The sequence below is a fragment of the Symsagittifera roscoffensis genome, chromosome 8 (genome assembly GCF_963678635.1).
Source record: "Symsagittifera roscoffensis chromosome 8, txSymRosc1.1, whole genome shotgun sequence".
Lineage (NCBI taxonomy): Eukaryota > Metazoa > Xenacoelomorpha > Acoela > Convolutidae > Symsagittifera > Symsagittifera roscoffensis.
Window position 1 is genome coordinate 15187968 of NC_087069.1, and position 21645 is coordinate 15209612.

Here is a 21645-nt window from a genome sequence, read left to right on the forward strand (position 1 = left end):
TTCGAGGAGAAACACGACGTACACCGTAACTAGGCTTCGTCAGGAGAGTACTTGAAACCCAACAAAAAGGGAGAGTACCAGTATGTGTCTGGAGTGATGGGGATGGCATACAACCCTTTCTTGGACTTGGAGGCTGGAGGTGCCCACAGAAACTACGAGGTAGCGGAGCTACTAAAGTTCTGGACAGAGAAGATAGTGGAGATAGACACTGTGGAGAGAGAGAGAGACCTAGTCTAGGTTTGATTCTCGAGAAAACACCGGAAGTAATAAAGAGTAGTAAAAGAGTCGAACTAAAAATGGGTAACGGGAACGGCATGTTGACCACGAATCTGGGAGTGGTGTGGAAATTGCTCAGGCCCTCCTGGTGTCCACATCCTCATGCGAGCCTGATCGAGGAAGTCACGGAGCGAGTGAGACTAGCGCCGACAGAGGATGAAGATTTGGCGACATTGAGTATAGTTCATAGACTTATCTTGCCTCATGTGAAGGAGTCAAGTGAAGTGACGAGTGGACTAGGGTCGGTGAGGAAAATGGAGCCGGGCAGTTGTCTTGACTCGACGTGTGAGAATGGCGAGCACACCTGCGATGGACGATCATGCGTCAGGATACAGTCTTTCCAGAAAGAAGACCTAGTCACCTGGTTTGAAGACATTACCGAAAGGGAGAGAAGTGAGATACAGATAGTGACTGAGTGTTACGCGAGTACCACGGTGAACCTAGCAACAGCTCTGGGGTTCTTCTCAAGAATGTGCAGTCTCCAGTCACTGGAGAGGCTAGAGTCAGAACACCACTTGGTGACCGCGTTGAGCGTGGAGTCATGGCCCGGGGTGTTGCAAGTGACCCAGAAACACATCAAGAGTTGGAAGGTTGGACTCGAAGCGGAGATGGGATTTCCCATGAGCGAAGCCTATGGTCTGCCTCTATATGCGAAGTCCCTAGTGGGGTCAGTGATGGCCAACCTATGTGGCAGCCACTATCCATTACACATGGCGATGGTAGAAGTATCCAGCCAAAGGGTATTGATAGACAAAGCCTTCTCAGTGCCCAAATGCGTAAGACTGGCTCGGATGTCGCATCATTCACACAAGCTGTTGAGGAAGATCCGAGGAACAGTGCCGAAAGAACAGAGGGACGGCTTGAGTGAAATCTGGGGTGAAGAACTTCTAGGTTTGGAGGGCGAAAACACAAGTGACCACGAGAGACAAAACGTGATCGGGAAACCCATGGTTGGTGCTCCAAACTTGGAAGAGATCGACGTGATACACGAGAAAATGATGGAACTTGAGCCTCTCCTAGAAGCCTCAGGAGAACGCACTCTTAGGAGCATCGACCTCATACATGGGGATTGTCCATGCCACTGTCTGGCGCAGACAGTGTGGTACCCAGACCACGCCAATCTCTGCCTGATCTGGAATGTGGAAGAAATCAGGTCGTTGGGACTGCCCAATCATCAGCAAAAGGTGATCATCTTGGTGGTGAGCACGATGCTGGCTCTACGATGGATTGAAGAAAATATAGCAAATTATCGGGAATCGAAGACGCCAACGGCAGAGTCGATTCACGCGATAGATTACAGCAGGAGACTTGAGTTGTTCGAGACCGCATGCAAGGTATTCGACATACCAATGGAAGTCAGACACATGTGGAGCCGATTGAGGTTCTTTCCTTGGTTTCGCGCGACGTTGACGTCCTGGTTATACGTGGCGACGAAGGATCACATGAGGAAACATCAAAAGGAATATCGACAGTTCCAGGCCGAGATAGGACCAGATGCCTTCAAGAGACCTCTGCTGACCCATCGAAATGCGATCACGACGGGGTGGAAAAGAGTGGGTAGAGTATCCAGAAACAACACTAGAGCGAGGGAGTCGATACTAGAGGAGGACCTGGCGAAGAATGTAAGCCTGAGTCTTCACAATTCCTTTCTGTTTGAACCGGGAGTCGAAGGTGAAGAGCTTACCGAATCAAGCGAAGAGATTGCAGGAGCAAAGGGAGTGGATGCGATCCTATGAACAGCTGAAGGCTTGGGAGGAGATTGTGATCAGCTCCGATGATGAAGAGGCACCATTGAAACAGATCACAGTGTCAAATATATCTGGGTCGGGTACCTCGAGGGCGAAGAACACGAGGTGAGCCGGTGGCTCAAAAGGAAATTCTAGAGTCTTGAGTCTTGAGAGGGAGGGGGCTCGAGGGTGAACTTGGATGAAATCTGGGTTCACGAAAAAAATTTTAACAAATGAGATATTGTTATTAATATGCTATATCTATTATATAAATCAAAATGCTGCATGATAATTTCCTGATGTAACATTCGTCTACTGCAGTCACACATGAGGCTTAAGAAAAATAGGCCCTATAACCACTGGCTCAAGGGTCAGGGACACCATCTCTTGTGTTTTTCTACCTCAAGAACGGTCGGAGCCAGTTCGGTTCGTTTGTGACATGAGACTACGACCCGTTACAGCTTAAAGGCTACTACTAAAATATCCCCCCACTCTAGAATTAGAAACGTCCCCATACTTAGGTCTCTAGATACCCAAAATACATGAACGCCGTTAAAAACCGGGTTAGAACAATCCGTTAAGTTTATTTTTATTAGACAGTGGAACTTTGATCCATTTCAGATGGATCAAACTAAAACTCGCCTTACCTCAACATAACAATTATAAAACACACTCTAGAAATTTAAATTAGTACTCACATTGTGGCACGCTCAAGAAAGGGAAGTACTTCAGTCGGTAATCAACTCGAGAATTAAATAATGTAACTAAATGAGTTTAATGTTAGTCAGTTTCAATAACAAGAACAAGTTTTTACTCTAGACTGTAAGTTCTCGTGAACCATTGGGACACTCTAGCTGTCCACCTTTCCACCGAAGGTTCACTCTGGTCCAGTTAATAATAGTACTCCAGTCACAACAATCCAGTTCGTGGGAATGCGCTCGTCTCTGTTTCAGATGGGACAGCTCTACTCTCGATTATTATTGCTACTGAAATTGCGAATAGCAATTTCCCACTGATTTTTCTAGCAACTTTCCCGCGATTGTCACTCGATCGTTCTGACTTCTCTTTTCTGATTTTCAGTTATCGCGAGAAAATCGTGCATGACAGGTTCCATTCGAAATTTTGAAAAACCAAATTTCACTCCAAAATCAAGTGTTTTTTGCTTCTCTCAAGGTCAAACTTCCGAATATGACCGACTGGCACATGATTCAAGGTGTGTGCAGACTTTGATTGCTGTTTAGCGATAGTGTGAAAATTTTATATGGTTGTGAATTTTGGAAGGTAGATAAACTTAAGTCTGCTGCAAACTTCTGTAAATGACCACTGGCACTGTATCTTGAGTGACACTCGGGTTTCTGGGGATTCACTGACAGAGGCAGCACGCGATGAGGACATCGTTCTTGAGTCCGGGGAGTATGTGCCAATCGGTCATATCTGGAAGTTTGACCTTGAGGGACACGAAAATACGTGATTTTGGAGTGAAGTTTTATTTTTCAAAATTTCGAATGGAGCCTGTCATGCTCAGTTTTCTCGCAACAACTGAAAACACAAAGTGAAAAATCAGAACGACCGAATTTACAATTGCGGGAAAATACTTAAGATAACAGCAGGAAATTGTTTTCTGTTTTCGGTTGGTGATAAAGGAATTGATCATTTCTATAGCTTCTTCGGAAAAATTTAACCCTTTTAGTTTTTGTTTAAGATAAGTATGATCAATAGAATCAAATGCTTTAGAGAGATCCAGTATGGAACATGCTACAGTTTTGTTGTTGTCTATTGCTTTTCTGAATGCTTCAGTGCAATAAAGAATAGCGTCGATTGTTGCCATGACAATTAAATTGATGTATTATCATTTAGATTAGTTTATTGTAAAAATCCTGACAATGCGCATAGTTGCGAAAACGTTTGAAATTTTTTTTTTAACCAAAAATTTCTATTTTAAACCTATTTGAAAGTTTTGGTAGTCCTAATTTTCCACGTTTTTTCTTGAACATTTTCTCTATGTATTTTCTCTTCCATTTTTGTTGGCTTGCATTCCATCCTTTGTTAGTGATATTTTGCAACTGGTACAAAGCTACGTTTTACTTCTGTGTGTAATTTTTATAAACTTGATACTGTTGGCAAACAGAATACTGTTAAAAAAAGTAAACTGGAATTTTAACGCATAAAAATTTATCGGTTGGATACTTGCTGTTTTTCAAAAATTGTTTTTTTTTTTCAGGTTTTGTCATATGATCAGGGAGTATAAACTAGTAGTTCTGGGGAGCGGCGGCGTTGGGAAAAGTGCTCTGGTGAGTGAAGTGCTTGGTTTATTCATATCAAACTTTTTCAACCTAACTCATTGATTTCTTTAACCAAACTTAATGATTTTTTTGCAGACTGTGCAATTCGTCCAAGGTATTTTTGTGGAGAGATATGATCCTACAATTGAAGATAGCTACCGGAAGGTAAGAACCAATGTGAAGTGTTCAATTTGTCGTAAGTCTGAAAAGTCATTTTGATTTCAAAGCTAACTGTTTTTTGATCTTTAATTTTGAAAGCACCAAAATAACGGAATAGGTTAAAGAACGTAATCGCTAAATTGATGTTTTAGAGTGTAGATGTCGACGGTGTGATGTACATGCTAGAAATATTAGATACTGCGGGAACGGTAATTTAAAATATCTCAAATAATTTTTACCAAGTTGCTTGTGTTAAAAATTTGTTCTTTAGGAGCAATTCACTGCAATGAGAGACCTTTATGTGAAGAACGGCGAAGGCTTTCTTTTAGTCTATTCCATTGTTAACCAGGCATCTTTCAATGAGCTGCTGGATATTCGAGAGCATGTTACCCGTGTCAAAGACTCTCAGGATGTGAGTGTTTTTTTAAAATTATTATTTCCTCGAAACATTTTTCATGCCAATCGTTTTTTTTTCACTTATCATTCGATATCACATAGTTGGTCTTAGAAGTATCTCTTAAACTGGACATAACTAAAAAGTTAAGTTCGGTTTGAATTAAACTAAAAATCGAAATATTTCATGATTTTTTTGAACAGGTGGCAATGGTTCTAGTCGGCAATAAATGCGATCTCGATAGTGAAAGAGTGGTTGGAAGGGACCAGGGCAATAATCGAGCCAAGCAATTCAATTGCAACTTCTTTGAAGTGTCAGCGAAGAATAAAATAAACGTGCATGAGGTAAGTGAGTATCAAATTATTTGTCGGCAATTGAAGCAATGTGGCTTAGAAAAGTGTACTTCAAAATTTTAGAAAGATTTTGTGAAAGTGAAGTGAGCAAACTAATTTGAGACATCAAAATGTAGTCTTATTAAGCTCGCATTTTTAGGATCGCTTTTATCCCCCCCTCTCTTTTCAATCCTCAATGGTTCATCCCACATTTGTTGTTTGTTTTGTTTTGTATTAATTGAGAAAAACTTTTATTTGCATAAAATCTTTTGAATTTTTTATTAACCCGATTAATAGCAAACGTTTATTAACGAGCAGCATACCTAACATGCCGTAAATTTAGTTTCTAAAAGCTGCTTCATTTTTGTTTATTTTTTCATTTTTTGTTGAAGATTTTCTACGACCTTGTGCGAACGATAAACAAACTGAGTCCGTCCAAATTCACGAAGACCAAGAGCTCCAAAAGACAGAAAGGAAGGAAGCAGGGCAATAACAGAGCGGGTGGATGCGTACTCTTATGAGAGCATCTTATATCCTCAGTTCTATCTCTCATTATTGAAGCTCATATCAGCTTTCTCTTTTTCTATACTATTATCCAGTTTTGACTGATAAGATTGACGTGTTTAAATGTAAAACGGAATCAATTCAAGTACGAAGATCTTAAACGCTGTTCTAAGCTTTTTCAGATTAAATTTTTTCTGGTGAGATCATTTCAACTCTCCGGTATGAATTTTAATATAGAATTGTAATACCTTTTGATCAAGATAAGATCTCTCTTTGTATTTGAATTGAGTTGTTAATTATGATGCAAGTGATACGAAAAACTCGTGATAGGAAATTCATTTGAAATGCTTTCGCTTAAGAGTCTTTGTCATGAACTTGCTTCTTCTGATTTTGCTTTGAGATTTGGAGTAAATTTACAATATTTAGAGCTGTTCTCAATGAAAAGTGTCAAATCTGCCAAGAATCTTAAACATTTGATTGCTATTCAAAAGAGCATCTTATTTTTGGCATATCTGTTATTTGGTCTTCATTTTGTCCGAGCGATTAATTTTTTCAAATGCAAACGTTTTCTATTTTGTTTACATAAAATATTAAAATAATATGTGAATGAACTGTGAAATGATTATTGAGTCGTTAGATTAAAATGGTTGAAAATTCGCGTTGGTTTTTATTGGTATGCTTGAACATAAGAGTAATGGCTTCGTAAGTGTTCAAGTAACTTTGTTCAGTTGATTCACAAAATGACTTTTGTCGTGAGAAATTCCTCCCAATACTTGTTATTTTGTCCACGGAGTTTAACAACCTGCATGTGTAGTACAGTATTATGAGTTGATTTATACATGTCTAATTTATTACGGTCAAAAGCCGATAATACAATTGAAACTAGTTTAGATAACGTGTTTTGATCTCTGAATAGGGTTGATTAATTACAAGGTTTAGACTGTCAAATCAGCGAGATCAAATTTGCTTTGTTTGATTATCTTACGGATTGCTAAATCAATATAATCGAAATGAGAAAGAAATCGACTTCTAATCGATGTTTTATAGACTTGTAAACAACGCTTGAATCAAGCACTAGACAAGTTTCTGATCAAGTGTAGGGGTTTTGAAAAGTGTATGTATGCTGATGAAATGAATTTTGTGATCTCTATGTCCTAGCTATAACCCGATTGATGTCAAAGCGACCACAGAAAGTCATGTGTTCTTTTTGTATTGCATTCAGTCCTACTCAATTCAGGATCAACCGTAGTGGAGGGGGACGTCTTTCTTTTTAGAAAGAAAGAAAGAAAGAAAGAATTTATTTCTTCAGACATACAAATACATTTACAAAAAAAATAAAACAAGTTAAGCAATCAAATTTTGCTAAAGGTACGTATTATCCGAAGAGGATAGACTAAGGGCAAATTAGATGCCCATTAAATGTCTAAGCAATATATACTAACTGAGACAGAACGTTATTTTTAGGCGTATTTTTGTAAGTATTAGCAAGTATTTTTGTAAGTATTTGGAAAATTTCATATTTTTACAAAAATGGCGTTTTCTCGAAAACTAGCTTCTTCTGGAAGGTCATATTTTTGGGGTGGAATCGGAGCGTCAGATGGGTCTCTGGAAGCATCCAGAATAAACACTGATTTTTGAAAAGAAAAAAATCTATTTCTCATTATTATTTTTATAGTAATTGTTAAATTTCAAATTTTTTTCTCAAATATTTTTTTTCATTTTTTTTTGAGGTAGCCTGTCTGTCTCACCTTGAGGAGGCGGATGACTCTGGGACCTTCCAACCGCGAACGAAGTGGGCTTCGAACACAGTACTCTCGTAACGAGAGGCGCTCGCCTTACCCCACTCGGCCACGGCTGCTCCACATACATCTATCACGTGGGCAGGGGCGGATTTATGTGGGGGGGGGGGGGTTTGGACGCCCCCCCCCCCCCCCCCTCAGGGATTCGACCCCCTGCCGACCCAAAGGGTCCCCCCTGTGATACTTTTTCAGAAATCCATTTTTGGCCGACCGAGCCTAAAATTTTTCTAAAGGCGCCAATATATACTAACTTTGAGGGGGAGCGCGCGCCAAATAGGGGCAAAACTGCTTCGGGAGAGCTCGAAAAATCAATTTGGTCGACCTAAAAAAAAGGTCAAAATTTTCGATTTTTTTTGAAAATCCGCTCCCCCCCTCGAGAAAATCCTAGATCCGCCCCTGCACATGGGACGTTTTTTTTAATCCAGACAAGGGGTTGCAGCTGACGCATCGGTGATTGACAATGTAAAAAATACGCCTAATTTTGGTTCGAGCTTGTCAACAGCACTATCAGCTTCAAAATAGAAAATACGAAATTAGCCAACGGTCGCGACTTGGCAATGGCGGGTTTGAAGTTGGCGTTTGAAGTTGACTGGTAATGGTTGTGTCTGCTAAATACCGGTCTGCTAGAAAATCTAGGACCATCTGTCATGAGGGTTTTTCCTTGATTAAGTGTCAATGAAAGACAAATTGAGTCAATGAAAGAAGTAACAAGAGACAAAAATACTTTCAAGAACAAAAGTTGCATCTTGAATAGAATTATTATTTTAAGGCAGTTTAGTTAGTGAAATTTGCAACGAATAATAAGACTATTTTCGGTTCTAATTAATGAATCAAAAATTAATAGAAAGCACCAGATTACCAGATCAAAGAGAGTCTCTTAGTAGCCCGAAAAATAAGGTATAATCTCCGATATTGCGATACAACTGAAAGTTTATGGCTATCATTGAGATTAGGATGTTTTCCAGCGGGAGAAGCCTTTATTACCGTACCGCACATTTTGTCTCAATCTTAATTTAACGCTGGTTTCCGGCACATTTTCCTCAAGTTGTTCTTTTGTTGGGACAATCGTTTCGTTAAATTGAGTTTTTTTTCTTCATTTTTCTCATGTTTTTACAATCTACGGGCTTTCGGCCCATTTGCCACCGGCTTGCTAACCATTTAATATTTTTGTATTTTTTTAACTATCGAAGCTTAAGTTTGGTGACCCATACTTATAATGTTTAGTCTTGCGATAAGCAAGGGTGTTGCAACAGGGTACAAGACTTTTTTTACCCTGTTAACTTTGTTCACAAGATTTAGCAAATTGTCAAACGTGTCAACAAATTGTTAAACGTGTTTCTACTTACCTTGAAATAAATTCAATCTAGCATCTAGAGCTTCAAGCGTAGACGTAACGCTTCTGGTTTTTTCAAACTATAATTGTTCTGTTTTTTTTTGGACTATTGTCCGTCGTTTTTTTTGTCGGCTTATTTCCCGTATCAAGGACTCTTTTTTAAGAGTCGATGAACGTAGTTCAGACTCTTATAAAGGTCTTGATGATGTTTTCGTTTTTTTTTTTCAGAAAAATTTGTTCGGCCCGGTGTTTTACTTTTTCGCTGTGATGTTTTGATGTTTTAAGTTGAATTCATTTTATTGTTCAAAGAAAGGCGAATTCAACTATCGAACGGCAAAATTGTAAAGGTCACAAAAAACATGATCGACCTCTAATTTCGAAAGTGGGAATTTCATTTTCAGATTCACCAGTGAAATAAAATCTTTACCTATTGATCCAGTTTTCTCAATTTGGGTTATTTGATCAATTTTGTCATTATTTGCTCTAGAATTTCCAAGAGCTTTGAGGCCATTTTTCTGGAAATTCGAAATTTGATGTTTTCAATAAAGTCAGTGTTTTTGTGTACTTGCGGTTATTGGCTCTTATTCAACTGTCTGTTGACTATATTCTGGATTCACCTCTCTTCTAACTAAGTGAATGCCATTGGTGAAAAAAATGAGTAACATTTTTTTGCAGAAATTTGACGCATTTTTTTGAAACTTGGTAAATTTTTGATTGTTTTTGTTTTGAACTGTAAATTTCTTCGTCGATTAATAGGCACGCAATTTTTATACCTGCAGTTATTATGCTCGCTATTTGCATTGTCGGCTTGTTGCCGCTTCGTAAGTTTGTTTCGATTCAAGTTTAACGTTCAGTTGTCTTATTTGGCATGTTAAGATTTTTTAAGAAAAGTTTATTCCAGACAAATTGATTTAAAGATATAAAATTTTGGCTGATCTAGCGTTTTCCGGCTTGATACAAAGCTTTTTTCGATTTAGCGGTTTTCTTCTCATTTTTCTTTGTGCTGCTATGTTTGCGTTGTCAAAAGTTCTGCTTAAATGATTTCGAAAGTTTTAGTTGTTTTTCAGCTTATTGGCAGTCTTTTTTTTTTGAAAATTTTTCTCGGCTTCTCTACTTACAATTTTGTTTCTAAGAGCTTGCGTTTGCCGTTTTTTGTTTGTTTTTGCGAAATGTTTTTTCATTTTTGTGTTAGCTAAGTATTAATTAAAAAATCTTTACGCCGAATGTTTTACAACCCGTGATGGAGTTAATACACTTTTTTTGCGAACTGCAAAATTTCTGCGTTGCCGATTTTAAGTATGTTGTTCAGAAAGGATGTTATTTTTTTTAGTTTAATTTTTTTCAACCGAGGCAATCGTTTCGTTTAATGTAGTTTTGTTAGATGTGATTTTCACTTCTCTTTTATACTATCTATAATTTTTTTCAACCGAGGCAATCATTTCGTTTAATGTAGTTTTGTTAGATGTCATGTTCACTTCTCTTTTACGATCTAGTGATTTTCGGCAGTTTTTTCCGGCTAGCTTGCCATATTACATTCGTGTTTTTGCGCAAGTGGCGCGAAGCTGCGCTCTTCTGTATACCAAAATGTTTGTTTAGATTAAAATTTAGGAGATAACTCTGTTTAACATTGTCGTGCTGCTTTTTTGTTTAAAAGTTCGGGTCTGAATTCCCCCAACTATAAGGCACCATATTAATTTGGTAGCAATATAAGCAATTTTTTCATCAATTGTCTCAATGTAACCTAATTTGAGAACATTAAAATTAATGCCCACATTTTTGTTTGTTTTGATCGATATATTTAGAATCAGACTTGTAAACTCCAATAACAAATGTACAAATGGCGCGAAAAATGTGAGTAATGCTTTTAATTTCAAAATTATTGTAATTATTAGATTTCCCAGCACTATGAAAAAATATCTAATGATGCATTTTTTGCGAAATGGGTTAGTTTATTTTACTCAAGCAAACGCTTGTTTTAGACCACGAGGTAACGTTTTCCAACCCGACTTTTGTTCAAATTCGATGTTCAGTTTCATTATATGAGTACTGATCAAATTCATTTTGGCGATTTACTAGCTTAAATTTTACCCGCTGTATCAAAGCGGTTATGTTTTCCGTTTTCATTGCAATTTTGAAGCTTTCGTTTGATGTTTTTCGCTCTTATTTGCGAAGTAGAGCGGTCAATCTATGTCAAGAAATTGTCAATTGTTACGCTAGCGATAAGTAAGCGGTATCAAATCGGGGTTTATTTATTTTTGGTCAATTTCTTGTTTAACAATGCAGTTGAAAAATTTCACAGCAAGGCTTATCACACTTGGGATAGCCAGCGTGTTGTAACCGGATACTAGACTTTTTTTTCCTTCCATAACATGTTTGTTATTTTTCAGCTTGTGCTGTCATATGCATACAGTACAATAGCGTACTATTATTTTTGTTCAACTGTCTTTTAATTATTACAAATTAATCAATGTTGTTAATTACTCTACGAGCGAGCTTGCGAGGATGAACCTTTTTTTTCGCCAGCCTAACTTGTAAATAAAAGTTCATTAAAAAAATTCACGTATTTAGTGGTACCTTTGCTATAATCACGATCTGTAGAATTGGAAATTTCTAAACATCTGTTCTCTGCTTTACTTGTGGCTAGTGTTTGTGGTTTTTTAAGCGTCCGTGGCTAGTGCGTGAAACTCATAATCTCTAGGTCGCAGATCGAATTCGAGATGAAGCCGATTTTTTTGTATTCGAGGCTTGTTGGTACTTTGTTTTATTGCACTTTATAGAACTGCTTTTTTGTCGTTTTCTTGCGAGTGTTTGCGAAGTGCAGCTTCGCCTCTGTGTAAAGTGTTGCTGTTTACTACATTTCGAATGTGAAGTTATTCCTGAACAGTTAGTTTTTGGCTGAACTTAACTGCTTAATGCTCACCGTTTTTTTTTCAATAAGAGTTTCCTTAAGTTTCCTTGAATAAATTACATAGCTTTTTATTAGATTTCTCATATTGTTTCGTTTGACTATTAAATAATGTTTTTTAGTGTTTCGAGTGCAAGAGGTTTTTTCACAAGTCTTATATCTTGAGTTTTTTCGGCTCAAAAGGTTTCTGCCAAAGTATTTGTTACCGCTTGGTAAAATATCTTGCGATGCTAGTTTCACATTCTATTGCCTTGGCATGGTTTTGTTTCAAAACTAGAATTCTTCCTTATTATAGATATAGTTTTTTTCGGCATTTTTTTTCGATTTCCTTGTGTTGTATTGCAAGTGGTGCGAAGCTCAGCTTCGCCTGTGTTATTTTTTTTTATTTTGTCCTTTTTTGGCTTAATAGGCTTCGTACAATTTTATATCGGCTTAGTTTTCAGTTACAGTGGCGTAGTTACAAGGGAAACAATATTTTTGCTCACCTCCAGATCGCTCAAAATTTGAATAGATATTATAGCTCAAGCTTCTCATGACAACAATTTTTTTCAGCTTTTTATGTTTTCTTTTTGGGCTTGATAAGTTTTGGCCTATATTATATCGGTTTAATGGCTGCATATTGCGCCTTTAGATGGGCGAAAATAGTTTGTTTGTGCGTGTCTGTGTTTTGAGGGGTAGGGGGACTTGATAATTTCTTATTACTCGTTAAAAATTAAATTTTGTGATTTTTTTCCTTTATTTCGGCTTGATAGTTTTCGGTATATGTTACATCGGCTCAGTCGCCTTATATTGCTTCATTTCACTAGCTGTGTATGTGTTTTGAGGGTGAGGGGACTAACTGACTTTCTATTAGTCTAATTTTTTTTCGGCAATGTTTTTTTTTTTCATTTTCCTTTTTTCGGCTTAATAGGTTTCGGCCAAATCAATATCGGCATCGTGGCCGCATAGTGTTTCATTTGACGGGTGAATTAACTTTGTGTAAGTGTGCGTTTGTTTGCTTGAGATTGTTGATTTGATATTTTTAAAAAATTTTACGGCCTAAAGGGTTTCTGCTAAGGTATTTCCGGCTTTGTTACCGCTTGATAAATTTTCTTTCGATTATACTTTCATATTATATTGTCTTGACTCGTTTTTGTTTCAAAACTAGTTTTATCAATAGATCTAGTTTTTTTGTAATTTTTGATTTTTTTTTTCGACCTAGTGGCTTTCTTGTTTTGTATCGCAAGTGGTGCGAAGCTCATCTTCGCCTCTATCATGTTCATTTGATTGTCTTTCTTTTCATTTGATGTCTTCGAGCTTGTATTGCTCTTTTTGTGCTGTATTTTGGGCGGCGCGAAGCTCCTAATTGGTTTCAGTATAAAATGTCCCGAGTTTTAAAGAGCTCTACGGTCATATCTTTCTTGTTCGAAAGTTTAAAAATTGTTCTGAAAAACATGAGTCGTATCCTCAACTTCTAGAAATGTTTTTCGTATCCTCAACTTCTATAGGCTTGCAGGTTAACAACTACCTTTTTTTCAGGTTAACAACTAGCGCACGAAACTATGTGCTCATGTACTGTTGGTTACTTTATTAGTTTATCAAGTTCGTGGTGTCAATTTAGCCCGTTTAGCGTGGAGGTAACGTTCTTGCTTGGGACGGCAAAGGTTGCAAGTCGAATCCATTCCGTCCCTGTTTTTTTTGGAAAGGTAAATTTTTTTATCGCGTGATAGAGCGCTTTTTACTGTCACACTATGTTTTGAGGGTTTTTCGCTGTCATTCAAAAGTCTTTCATACTATTCCTGTAAAGGTAAGTGCAAGCCAAGGATTTTTGCTGATATTTGATTCTTGATATTTAGTTTTCTGAATATATTTCTTATAGGAAATTTTTCGAAAATTTTTATTTTGTCTGCGCAATCCCTTCGTATGTAATGATTGGCGTCTTATCAGGGTGGGGGACTTTGTTTTAAACAGTTTAAAACACAGGGTTAAAAAACTGTTTAAAACAGCGGGAAAAAACACGTTTAAAACAATTTGATTGAAATCGACAATTAAAGTCGTTTTTCGGCTAATGACGCAATAGTGCTGAAGTTATGACGCAATAGTGCTCGAAGTTTCACACCTCACTTTTATCGCCTGTTGTTTTGACCTGCTCGCTGATTGGTAGATAAATGATGAGTTCACATATTTCTACTGCCGCCGCCATTTTCCGGTTGAAGTTGCAGCCGGAATGAGTTACATCGGCTCAGTTAATGAGGCATGTCTTCCACAAGTTACAAAGTATCTTGGTTACGAACAACCTTACTGTAGGTACCTGTTCGCAGAAAGTTACCAAACGGTTTCGCCCACAGCGTGGTGGTCAAGCGGTATTCATCTCGGGTTTGACGAAGAGTTAGTCAACCTGGCTAAAGCCCTTGTTTCCGCCATAGGGTCGAGTGGTGGACTAAAGCGTCAGTTTTCAACCCTTGGGATGACTTACGGATCTTTGAGAAATCAACTTGACGTCGAAAAAGCGGGGAAAATGACTTTCTTGTACAAACAATTCAACTGTTGAATTCAGTGTTCGCGAAAGATTTTTTTCTTAAGCCAATCAACAAAAAAAATTGTGGCCGCGAAAAAAAAACATAAAAAACGTGTTTTTTTTTCCTAAAAAAACATGTTTTAATGTATAATTGGATAAAAAACGTTTAAAACTCCCACCCTGCGTCTTATCTTCATTTGTTTAAAATTAAGATTCCTTCTGGTTGCAATCATTTGAAAAATATATGAATGCCAGTGTTACGGCGTAAAAAATCTCCATTCGCATGTTTCATCCACCTAGTTTGTTCTTGTCATGTGGGCTTTCATGAATCATAAGTGTAAGAAAATGTCGAGATCTTTCTTTTATATTTTGAACTTAAATGAGAAATAAGAAATATGTCGCTGTTTTTAGTCAAACTGGCATATAATTTTGTGTAGCAAAAGGTGGGAAGCTCCGCTCCGCTTCTGTGTTGAAACTTTTATAACTGACTTTTGGCCATGGTGTTTTTTATCGAATTAGACAAATAAATGGCCTAAACCAGTCATGTTTTCGTCTCATAAAAATCATTAGATGGAATTTTTTAAAGGGTGGTAGGTTGGCACACACTGTATAAGATCTTTTCGTTGTAATCTTAGATCAAATGTTTTTTTTTGCTGGTGAATTGGAACCGCTGCCTCGTCACTCATTATCAGCTAGCTCCATTGGATGTTACGATGAAGCGTTTCTCTGATTTTCAAGCATGTGTTCGGAATAAATTCTTTAGTTGAAGCTGGTCGGGGTGTGTGTTTTAGGACTGCATGTACCTGTATTTAATATTTCGTCTATTACAATACGAGTATTACATCGATTTGTTTTTTTCTTCAGATCAGTGTTTTGTAAACATAATATTCAGTTAATGATGGCGTATTTGACTCAGCAATTGAAACCATATCGATATGATGATTACGCGCCTCACGAAGAGTTTGAAGATGTGAACAGATACTGGTACCAAGCGAAAGGTGGTTCCTGGGTTTGCATTCCTAAGTTAATCAACCCATACGATAACCTTAATGTGAGAAAAGGAGCGAGTATCGGTGAATGCAAAACCGCATTTCGTGAACTGGTTTCAACTCCGAACCGCCAAAAACGCATGTTAGTTGCATACTCTTGGCATATGATAACAAACGAAGCGCTGTATCGCATTGGAGAGAGAACAGTTTGTGACGTGTTCGATTATGCAATTAGTGGCAACACAGGCAACCTGAAATTGGAACTGGAAAAACACCCAGATGCGCTGGAATGCACAGATACTTCTGGTAATGATTCACGAATAAATATCTAATTTGTAGGCAAGTTTTTTTCCCAACTGTTATTCGAAGTTTAAGCGGATCAACCTGAGCTCAATATATCGTTGAATATATATACTATTTTGAGATATCCATTTTGGCTGACTGACCTTAAAATTTTCCTAAAAGCGCCTTTGGCGCCAATCCAATATATACTAATTTTGAGGGGGGAGCGGGCGCCGAAAAAAAGCCTTTTTGGCCTTTTTCAAAAATTTGCCTGTGGCGCAGAAAATTTTGTCACATTACGTCTTTAAAATGGTTTGGGAGAGCTCAGAAAATCAATTTGGTCGATCTAAAAAAATTTAGACGAAATTTTGAATTTTTTTTTGAAAATGCGCCCCCCCCCCCCACCTCGAGAAATTCCTAGATCCGCGTCTGTTCGGCTTTAACTATTTCGGCCTCTTTAATGTTTGATTGCGTTGTTTGATAGGAAAATAAGTTTTTTTTGTGTGCTTTCCAAAAGAGGGGGGGGGGGGGTGGTTGTATGTTTCCAATTCCAAAATTTTATTGCTCATCGGGCTTTCATGTGAACAATTGTTTTTTGTTTTTGTCTCAACTGACGTTTACCCACCGATTTTCAATTTGGTTGCCTTTGAGTTTTTCTGGACGCTATTTCAATGCTGACGATTGCGTTTTCCCTCATTTTTGGTTGCTTCAAATTGAACCTATTTCGTGTCAAATTTGAAAATATTTGTTTTTTTTGTGAATTTTTCTACCGACGTAATAGATCCATCTCAATGTCTGCATTTTAGCTGACAATGCTTTGTTAATGTGGTATCGCAAATGGAGCGAAGCACTGATTGGCCTCTCTGCTTTATTGTGCACTATTTGCGCAAATAGTTAGACCAGCAGCATATTTGCGGATCATATTCAGGACCACCACGAGAACATGCATAACTGGGCATGGGCTATCTATGAAAACAATTTCTTTTTAGCAAATTTGCAGTACATGGAGACAAAATTGTCAACTGGATTTGGAACTTGAAAAGTTTCAATCGTAGTAGTATGCATATAGTGCGTTAGGATCGGGGGGGGGTTGTCATACATGGATGACCATTAGGTATAAATCATAATGGTCACCATGTATTAAATGATCAGCAATGGTCACCATGTAATAATCCTAATTGTCACCATGTATAATTTTATACCTAATGGTCACTATGTAATAATCCTAATTGTCACCATAAATAATTTTATACCTAATAGTCCTCATGTAAAACTTCGGTATATTATTGAGTATTCCCACTGAACGTTGTGGAAACGGGAATGGAATTAGGTTTTGGTCGGTGCATGTTTTCCCTTCTAAAGTTTGGGGGTATTGGTTTGTTTACATGTAAAATGACGTTATATACCTATTATATGCGACCAAACTATATGGTATATAGAAAAGCACAAGATTTTGGCAGCGTAGCTTAACTGTTGGCTGCGGTGAACGATTTCCTTCAAAAATGCATGTTTTATTACTGAATCTCGAAGAAAGCAAAATTCGTCAAGTGCGGCGGCCGCCACCTCTATTTAGGCAAAAATTAATAATCAATTTGACCAAAATAAGAATGAAAAATTTCGTTCAGCCAATTGAAGGTAAAAACAAAGAAAAATTATGGAACACTGAAAACTCTAAAATGATGAAATTGGCTTGAAAATTTTGACATTTCCATTTTCCGTGTCTACAAGAGACTGAAAAATAAACGTCTGAAATCTATGACAAAAACTTTGATTTGATAGAAAGGTTGAAAGAGCTAAAAGGTTGAAGTGGCTAAAGATCTTGAAAAACGAGAACACTGATGAAAGCCAAAAGTGCCCATTAATTTTGCTGCAACCATTTCTAAGACGTGTACCTAACTTGTTACTATAAAATTGAAGTGGAACAAAATTTCTTGGGGTCCGAGTAGAGGAAAACGCATGGCGCTCGACTCTCAGCCGAAAGGCGGCGTTTCGAAACCCGTCCGGAAATTGTACTGAAAGGAGGCAACAGTAGCTGGTATGGTGATATCCCCCCATAGATCGATTTTGTACTTTTTTTCTCACTTTGATAAAAAGCTTAACTTCTCGAATTACTGCTATTCAGTTAACAATTGGGTAAAATTTCAATTACTAAAAGAATGTATTGTTCAAAATTGAATTGTAAAATGTATAAATCAACCATATTAAATGGTTAGTTAATGGGTACGCATGTGAGTTAGGAAACGTTTCAAAACATGATCAGTTATATAAACAAAATCAGAAGCATCACCATTAAAGTTTTTATCAAAAATCAAATGTGCAATATAAATACAAAAAGAACCGCACATGGTAGAGTTTGAGTCTTGCATGGGAAAGTTTGTCATCAATTCAGTCACTTGATGAAAATTCTCGTTCAATCGTTTATACAGATTGGTGTACTGCCAGAGAGGAAGACCGAGAGGATCAGCGAAGTATAAAACATTTCTTCTGTTGCATATCACAATCCAATGTGTCCCCGGAGAATCTGATTTTGAAGTGTTCACAATCATAAAGATGTTGTTTGGGATGTGAGGTGGAAAATTGTCGGCTGCAAATACTCCAAAAAACTTATATTTCAGATGATTACAATTCTGAATGAGGTCCTGCAACTGGATTTCATCCATTTTCAGACTGTCGAAATGGGAAGGACGTTCTTTGTAACTTTGCGGTCGGAGGTAATAAATACATTGGATGAGCGTATACCCCAAACAAAAATTTCCAGGTTTGCTGTCAAAGCGTTTGAGAATTGAAGATCGAGTGAAACTGAGCAGTTAGTAAGTTCTGGATGCAAGAAGTCATGAGCTGCCTGCTGTGTGCTAGTGAGATCAAAACACATAATAAAGTGCTGTTGGTAGTTATCCAGAGTGATTCCCAGCCCGCAGTGCAACAAACCCAGCGCTGATAGTGTGTTGAAGAAGAGACGCTTATGATCTTGTGTACTGATTGGTGTACTTGCTATTGGTAAACCATTTCGTCTCAAAGTAACTTGCTCCAGTCCAAATTTTTGATAATGAAAAGGATTCGTTCGGTTTGTTCCTAGAAATGCATTATTTGTGTTCAATGCTATGATAATTTGTCTCACCGGTTCACGAGCAAAAATATCTTCCTGTTGCCAGCTGCGCTGACCAGCTGTTGCAAGAAATGTTTTTGTAATTTCTTCTTGATATGGGTAGTTCGCAGGAGTTTTGAGCAAAGTTGATTCAATGGCAGAGAGCACATGGTCGGTCACAGTCATTTTTCTAACATATAGGTTCGCTTCGAGTATTTGCAGCTTGTAATGCTTGGCAGCATCTTCCGATATAATGAGAAAATCTTCATGAGAACGTCTGTAGGAAAGTCTGAGGGTAACACCGCTCAACAAATGCTTGTCACATGTGAAAAAATCAACTCCAGCGGGTCCATAGAACCAAATTTCCCTCGATTCACGGACCAGTTCTCGTTGAGATGTGAAATCAGCTGCATCTATTGCAGCGGGATTGTTTTCAAAACGATATCCCTGACACTTAAGCCATGAGTCCTTGGCTCCTTTGCTGTTAGAAACTTCTGTTCCAATAAAGCTTTTATGCGCAAAATTACTATTGGCATTTGAGATTTTGAGTCCATTAGCAGAGAGGGTACAGTCAGAGAAAAGGGAATACAGGGAGTTGTTTACGAGGAACGGTGAATCAGACACAGTAGGATCAGTGTTGTCGTATCGCAGATCAGCTCCACTTGATTGCGTTACTTTGCATCGTATTTCCAAATAAATTTTTTGCAGGTCAACAAAATTATTACGGTCACCGGTGATTTCAAATTCAAGCATTGGTCCATTAGGTGAATAAACAGGTCCAATTTTTTGATCAAAAGCGTTTTCAAAAGTAATCAAAAGAGGTTGTTTTTCAAACAAATCTAGAGAGCTATGGGTAGCTTCATTGGGTAACAAATTAGCGATCATTTTTTATGTTTGAGAAAAAATCTGCTCGACTTCTCACTGGTCTGGTTTTTCTTCGAATGGTTGTTTTTCTTTTTCGAGCCCCTACTGACCTTCTTCTTCGTAATCCATTCATTGGTGTCTTTCGACGACGTCGTCTACCACCACCGAGTTGTTTTCTTGCAGTTTTTGTGACAGTGTTTTTCAATGCTTGTTTAGGAGACTTCTTTTTCATAGCGACATCAATTAGTTCTGGCGCTGCACTCATCAAAAGTTCTCTGCCCAGTTTTTTCGCTGCCGGTAGAATAACCCGTCGTGCAAACGGTATAGCAACACGACCAATACCAGCAGCCAAAGCGCCAAATCCACTGCCGCGTTGTCGGTAGTGTCCAGAGAAATGAGGAAGTGAAGCTTGCTTTGCATAATATTGTTCCATTGGTTTTCAATCAAAACGCTTGAATTTTAGAGTCAACACAACTTTACCAGTTCCTGCAAAGGGCACTAGTCTTCCAGTTTCTGTGCGCAACTGTACCGATATTGATTGTACAGATGAAGTGAATAATTTTTTGTAGTCTAAATTAGTGAAGTTTTTTCGATGATTAGGTTCAATGCTGCAGGCACTACCGTTTTTGATGCGTCTATTTGAATCAATGACGCGTAACAATGGGGCCTTTGCATCACCAACAGTTTGGTATTGAATAATGTCAATATAGACAAAAATTAGACTTGTCCCACTTGATAAGTCATATGGGAAATGAGATTCGTACAGTTCGTTTCCCTCATAAGATGCATCGAAGGAGGGTATCATTTTGTAACCAATGTGATATTCACCGTTCTCATCAAGCTTTGCATTGTAGCCTAACAGACTGGGTATTTGGGGACTTGGGAATGAGATTCCTTCATTTGCGTTCATCCAAATGCTCATGCTATTCGTGATTTCTTGAGGACTCGCATCAAAATGAATTTTGTCTTTGAGTTTTGTTTTTATCTCATTAATCAATTGTTCTATAAAAGTGTACTCTCCTGATTTGATAAAAACTTTTTCGCCATAGTAGGGTCTGGAAATTGTATTCCGATTGCCAGCGTTGGATTTACTGGCTACTACTTCGGATGCTCTGAAGTACGTAAATTCCTCATCAGTAACATTGTTTAATTTTGTGGGGAAAATTATTTCTGAGAGAGCAACTCTCCAATCTCCGTCTAAAGCTATTTCTTCTTTACAAAAATTTCTAAAACTGGCCAAAGTGTTGCCTGGGAAATAATCCATTGATGCTGTTGAAATCAAATGTACAGTAAACTCATCACTGCCCATTTACGTTATAATCAGCTTTGTTTCCAATTAAACTAAGTTCTTTTTCATAAAATTTTCCGCTGATTTCTTCCTTTTCCGCATCAATGAGACTGTATGTTGGAGGGTTTACAGTAGGAATGGCAACTATTTCAAAAACTTCGTCTGTAAAAATCTGCTTGTAACCTTTTCTAAAAGGCAAGTCAGTCTTCGCTATTCGAACATAGTCACCAACATAAAATTTTGGTTTCTGTACCAACTTCGATGAACTGTTTGCAATTAATGAAACTAAAGCAGGTACATGTTTTCTTGTGACCTTGTTTGGAGCCAATTTTGTTACTCTATTAACGCGTGAGTTAATCGTTTGAACAAAACTTGGTAATTTTTCAATATAACTGTAAGTCCATTCAAACTCCAAGTATTTGTACATAATACTTTTCAGCGATCGAATGTTTCTTTCGGCAAACGCTGATTTTTTTTCACTGTGAGTATTGTATTTGATGATTTCTCGTTTAGTACATAACTTTTCGAACTCTCCTTTAAACTCGGTGCCTTTGTCAACCCAAACTTTTTTTGGTTGTTTTGTTTTGATCATTTTTTTGAAAGCTTCGGTTGTTTCCTTAGCATATTTGGTCTTCAGGGGTTCCACTCGTAAGTAGCGAGAGAGGCAATCGACAGCAACTAACAAATATCGTACCCCTCGGTTATATTTAGCCAATTTATCAACATAAGCCAAGTCAAGAGACCAAATTTCGTTGATATCGTTAACAATCACTTTTAGCCGAGGATATGTTTTACGAAACAATCCATACTTTGTATGTGATGATTGAGATCTCAGAAATTTTTCAACTTTTTTTGGTGAGAGTTGACTAGCATTTGTTAAATTTTTAACGCTACCAAATGCAGCTGGACCTTTCGTGTAGAGTAATTTG

At 37.7% G+C, this 21645-nt stretch overlaps 2 protein-coding genes across 2 annotated transcripts in view; both read left to right on the forward strand.

The window, feature by feature from the left end:
- The window catches only part of LOC134852861 (ras-related protein Rap1-like), a 35983-nt gene extending 30117 nt beyond the window's left edge, over positions 1 to 5866 (forward strand). Inside the window, exons 2-7 of the mRNA XM_063868696.1 lie at positions 4223 to 4294; positions 4382 to 4450; positions 4597 to 4653; positions 4716 to 4856; positions 5042 to 5182; positions 5563 to 5866. Of these exons, the coding sequence (XP_063724766.1) occupies positions 4235 to 4294; positions 4382 to 4450; positions 4597 to 4653; positions 4716 to 4856; positions 5042 to 5182; positions 5563 to 5691 (597 nt within the window). The 5' untranslated portion in view covers positions 4223 to 4234 and the 3' untranslated portion in view covers positions 5692 to 5866. The remainder of the gene's footprint in view (positions 1 to 4222; positions 4295 to 4381; positions 4451 to 4596; positions 4654 to 4715; positions 4857 to 5041; positions 5183 to 5562) is intronic.
- Positions 5867 to 10546: 4680 nt separating this feature from the next.
- Positions 10547 to 21645, forward strand: part of LOC134853486 (alpha-latrocrustotoxin-Lt1a-like) — a 28098-nt gene continuing 16999 nt past the window's right edge. Inside the window, exons 1-2 of the mRNA XM_063869486.1 lie at positions 10547 to 10657; positions 15073 to 15503. Of these exons, the coding sequence (XP_063725556.1) occupies positions 10644 to 10657; positions 15073 to 15503 (445 nt within the window). The 5' untranslated portion in view covers positions 10547 to 10643. The remainder of the gene's footprint in view (positions 10658 to 15072; positions 15504 to 21645) is intronic.